Genomic DNA, 5,748 nt, shown 5'->3' on the forward strand with positions numbered 1-5,748 from the left:
CAAATTCTGCAACTGTGTACAATGAGGTTTAATTTTACTTAATCTATAAAGAAAACAAAAAGAAAATTCACTAAAAACAAAACTAGAAGTTATAGCTAACTGCAGCTAATGATACTTATAAATAGTTGCAGCTGTGTACAACTGTAGCTGTAATTACACTATAGTTACAAGATAGTTGTAGATAAATTTAACTAGAGTTCTACCAAATAATATGAGCTTTAATACCACTCAGAATTTTGACGGTCAGCCCAGCTCTTGGCTGAAACCCAGGATGGCTGGCAAATCGGATCACGACTCAGCTTAGTTCGAGGTGAATTTCTTTATCTTACGCTTACTTTTGCTTTTACTTCTGTTACTGCCATTATGGATTTTCGTACCGTACCGTGTAATAATGCACCATTTAATATGTACGTAAAAATAAAAAAAATATAATAATTTGCTTAAACCTCGGTCCAATCAATTAAAAAGGATTAGTTTCTTCCCATTTATATGTGAATGCAAATCAGATAAATATGTATTCGTTTTTACAGGTTCAATTTAGATATAATTTTGAAAATAAGCTTTGCTACAACATACCCCAGTTCAGCATGCAGTTCGCCTGTCAAGACTTCAACTTAGCTTGGTATTTACAGATAACTTAGTTGAGTTAAACTAAGCTTTGCCGAATTCTAAATGGATAGTTGATTCTAATGACAGTTGTAACTTTATATCCAAACAAAAACATCTAACTTGTAAGATGTAAAAATGTATGACAATTTAGACGACGGTCAGAACTTTTCTTAGCAGTTTTTCCTTGGTAAAGACAAGCTTGGAGCTTGAAGACGAAATGTAGAAAACAATAATACAGATAAAAATCTTGTGAGTACTGCTTCCAAGCACCAAACTTATCCTTAGCAAAGAAAAACAGCTAAGAAACAATTTGACTGTTGTCTAAATTGTCATAAATATTTATTTAGTGCATTTTTTAAATCTCAGATGTTTTGTTTGGATGTCAATTGTTTTTTGTTTAATAATTGTATTATTAAGGAGATGCGTTCGAACCGAACGAAAAATTGTTATAAAAAGTTTTAATTGGTATAAATTTAAGCTTTTGTAATTCTGAATAACATTCTGAATAAAATTCCTTTTTTCCATGCGATTTTATCCTTATAAGCATAAAATTAAGCCATAAAATTGAATTAGTACTTTGGGAATCCCCGTGAACTTTGACCTATCGACCCGAAAGTTTGGCCAGCATTTCACTGATAACGAGAAGCTTTAAAATTTGAGCTTTCTAGACCAAGTAGTTTTTTTTTTTCCTCTCTCTCTCTCTCTAAAAGCATTTGCAATGCCGGATGAAGAAAAAGGAGAAAATACAGCTTTTGGCGATTTTTGCACTTTTCAATTGCTTATATTTCGGCAAGCACTTTACAGAAAATCTTGAACTTTTGCACACTACCTAATAAAACAATTTTCTTTCGAACGAGTTTTTCGGAATTACTTCAGATGTTTGAGGGGCGGAGAAATCGATCCCCGAAAATCGGCAACTCTAATTCCTGTATATGTAGTCAGTCAGTGACTATTTTTTACTTGGCGAGGAGTCATTTCCGTGACTCCTGATAGATAAACTATCGATAGTTGTAACTGTTTATAGCTGCGGATATCAACAACTGTAATCAATTACAGCTTTACAGATAGTTGTAACTATATGTAGCTACCGATTACAAACGTATACTACAGTTACAAATAATAGTTTTAACTATAAATATGTACAGTATATATATGTAAACTGTTACTAAAATCTGCAGTCAGCTGTAGTCAGAGCCGGCCCAAGAGTTTTTTGAAACCCTAGGCATCTTGAAGTCCTGCCCTTTTACTACTAGACACCTTGTGTATTGAATAACCTGCATTTCTACATGCGATATTCAATATATATATATATTATATCTAATTAAAAGAATTGATAAATACATTATTTCCCTTTAACTGATGCTGGCTGTGGCACCCCTAAATTTTTGCGACATAGGTGACTACCTAATGCACCTGTAGCTCTGGCCCTTGCTGTAATATCTGCTACAGTAGTGTGCAGCATTTAATCTGCAGTTGTATCCGAACAATTGAGTTTTATAACTGATCGAGTTAATAAATAACCAAAGGATTTACTTAGTTATTATATACAACTTTATAAAAAAAATTTAATTTTGAAAAGTTTTTCAATATATTCGACTGAAAATCGATGGAATTCTACATATTTTTTTAATAGATGACCTCAATAGAATATTGTCGTTTAATATGATTAATAATTTTCATATAGATAAATTATGAATTATAAATATCGACAGGAGAAAATGTACATATATCGCCAGGTTAGGTACAACATGTCATTTATCAAAGACATTCTGATGAATGGTGTCGCAGTAGAGAGGCGATAATTTCCTGATACCACTGGATAATTTCTGGTTATTATAAGCTTATTAAATACCCAACGTATTCATTATAGACATGTTATGTAAAATATTCTCATAGTCTCACCTCTGGCTAGTAAATGATGATTTGTGTTCGTCCAAATATATTTATAATGATAATTAATATATTTATCCTGATAAATATCTTTAATTAATTATACATATGTTATTTTTTTTCAACATCTATTACTCTATTTTAGACGTCGATCGGTGATTTTCTTCATAATATATTAATAAAATTATTTTTTTATTTTAATTTACTTAACTTAGGAATAAAAATAGCTTCCTGTCTTTAAGTAAATGTTCCAGAACGCGTTTTGTTTATTATCTATAAAGTTTTTTTTTATGTAAAAATTTAAAATTTACATTATTCATTCATTAAAGCTCGTATATTTATTTAGATATAGAGAACGGCCGTCGTTTTATTTCAGTGTAATTAATTACATTTATATACAAAGACTGACAAAGAAGTGTAAAAGAAACTAAAATATTATTCAGTTTTGTTTGAGATTTTACAGTTTATGATAATATAAAGCATTGAAACAGTTACCATTTTGTTTTAAAAATGGCAGCTGTTATAAATCTTGTTTTAAAATTAGAATAAAGATAATTTTAGTTGAAAATATTATATTGAAACATGGAAACATATCCACAGAGGAAACATGAGTAACGTGTTAGAGATCTCTTGAGATCAAAGATTCTCTCACATGTTTCAATTGACAGAGTGAAACTTTAGTAGCTTACTTTTCGTTATTCCCTAGCCTCTTCTAATATAGGCTAAGTCTTAATAAAGTAAGTACCCACAGTAAAAGAGTGCTGAGGAAACAATGAAAAATACTAAAAGCATTAATTTGGAATCTGTAAATTTGAATTTGACACCTCTAGTATATCTCTAGTATATTATTGTGACGGGCCCGGTATAAAAATTTGGTCAGGGTCTCATAATTCTTATGGAAACACGCCATTTTGAAACGAAAATAAACAGAGAAAGACGAAATTTAAATAATGTTCATTGTTGAAAATAAGAAAAAAGTCTTCACATTTTTGACGTCTTTTACCAATATTTAATAATTTAAATCACAAATATATGAGAAGATTCTTCAGTTTAAACCCAAATGCAGATAAACGAAAATAAAACAGTATGCAATATGGAGAATAATATAAGGTAAATGAATGTATATTGATTATTTTTATAAAACAATAAATTTATTTGTGAAATATTTCTTTCAAGAAGTAACAGATTCTTATAATTATCTCATCTTATAAACACAATCTCATCATCATTACTGCAAATTTAGGTCACATCATTCTGTCCTACTTTCTGCTCTGTTCTAATTATCACCAGTCGTAAAGAGATGAAGGTACTGGATATTCCTAGAAGAAAATATGATTTAATCATTTAAAATATATATATATATTTAATAATAAATTAATAAATAAGTGATTAACTTTTACCCAATGATGATGCAATCGTAACGTAGTTATTATTTTTCTATCATTTAAATCTTGAATTGATCGGGAATTTTTTGTAATTAACTTTTCGGGTTTTTCATCTTTCTTTGTACTTCTTAACATACGTAATTTTGCTAGCTATTTACAAAAATAATTATTTATATTTAAATTGTTGTGAATGTACAATAATATATAGCCTAATATAATTTAATATTATTTTATAACTTCTCTCCCCCTAAATTACCTAATATAAAGCGTTTTTTTTTTGTTAAACAAATGTTAAAAAACAACATCTAGAATAGTTAAAAGTAAAGTTTATAAACCAGAAATTAAAATAAAGCTTAGAAAAGTAGCAGTAGTTGCATCTCATCGCGTCGCGTCGCGCCGTGTCGCAAAATAGAAGCGAAACATTATTCAGAAGCATAAATTCCCACTTATTTATAATTACCTCCATTTTCTTTCACGATATTATATTAAAATTAAATAAGGTTTGAAATTATAAATTTTATAATTCTTCTTGAATCAAAAATAATGCTACACGAGCGTCTACGCGATCGATCGCGTCGCACTGGAAGAAACGAATCGATCGAATCTTCCATTGACACTTAAGTAACACAACTAAACAGATGCCAAACATTTACAATTTGTACAAGACAGGATGTACAACGAGACAAGTCTAATGAAGGAAAAAAGAGAGAAAAACATTTATCAAACTTAATTAAACGGACAGCTAAAATTAATTGTTAAAAAATTCTAAATATTGATTCAAAAAAAAGAGAGAGGAAGAGAACCTGTTTGGCTCTTGCTGATTGGCATTTATTGCAAAAATGATTTATCATCTAATCACTCACCTGGTTTTCGCTGACGGTGTTGGAGTGGCGGAAGACAATCCACGTGATTGCTTGGTGACAAGGAGGATGTAGTAAAGAGCCAAAGTATTTTATATAAGAATAAGGATTTCGAGGAAGTATATCCTTGATACGTAAAGATGAAGATAATGTAGAATTTTGGCAAGCGTATTTAATATTTTTTAAATTATCAAATAGGGGATCTAATCTCTCATTATCGTCCTTTTTTATCTATAAAATTAAATTATAAAATATAATTATTAGACATTTAAAAACTTGGTTTCAAAACTCAATTTTTACGCAACTTACCTGGAATAAAACACTCAGCGCTAAGCCAGCATCTGGTTTATTTGTTGGTTCTTTATATTTTTTATTAAGATGAATTAAAACTATCTAAACGAGGAGAAAAATACCACTTTGTACAAGGATAAATTAAGTAAAATATGTCTTATTAATAAAATATTCCTTACCTCTAAAGGAAAATGCTTACTGTCCACGGAATGTTGTGATCCCTTAAAACTACTATTGCTCCAATACATTTCGATTCTAATTAATCTAAATTTACCTAGCCAAGGTGTTTCTATACTTACTTTATCATCTTCGGGTATATCAATTTGAGCTATTAAAAATAAAATGGTAAGTAATTAATCAGCGTCGTCGCGTTGCATCGTGCAGCGCTCATTTTTGTAATCACGCAACTCCTAATTTTATTTATATTTTTATTATTAAGAAATTATTTAATGTGTTAGATATTTATACATTTTGATGTAAAAAGCAAATTTACATAAAAAAAATAATAAATAAAAATTCTATAGTGTAAGCGCCGCGCGACGCGACTATTCGCGCGCGGCAGATTTGTATCTTATTAAAATTCGATATATAATAATAAAAATATCTGTAAATTTTTTTAAAAATTATATATTTACTTATTTTTTTTTATATATTAGAATAATTAATTTAATATATTTTAAACATTTTTAGATAACAAATAAAATATATATTAA

General features: G+C 29.1%; 1 protein-coding gene across 1 annotated transcript; it reads right to left on the bottom strand.

The window, feature by feature from the left end:
* Positions 1-3,678: 3,678 nt before the first annotated feature.
* On the bottom strand, positions 3,679-5,344 carry LOC111619184 (carbonic anhydrase 2-like). The gene is made up of 5 exons (XM_023360873.1): positions 5,215-5,344; positions 5,054-5,137; positions 4,748-4,975; positions 3,900-4,034; positions 3,679-3,818 (listed from the first exon to the last, which is right to left on the bottom strand). The coding sequence occupies exons 1-5, from the start codon at positions 5,281-5,283 to the stop codon at positions 3,783-3,785; spliced, it is 552 nt and encodes a 183-aa protein (XP_023216641.1). The 5' UTR covers positions 5,284-5,344; the 3' UTR covers positions 3,679-3,782.
* Positions 5,345-5,748: the final 404 nt, after the last annotated feature.

The sequence above is a fragment of the Centruroides sculpturatus genome, unplaced genomic scaffold (genome assembly GCF_000671375.1).
Source record: "Centruroides sculpturatus isolate CEXI.00-Female unplaced genomic scaffold, Cexi_2.0 scaffold223, whole genome shotgun sequence".
NCBI classification, from domain to species: Eukaryota; Metazoa; Arthropoda; class Arachnida; order Scorpiones; family Buthidae; genus Centruroides; species Centruroides sculpturatus.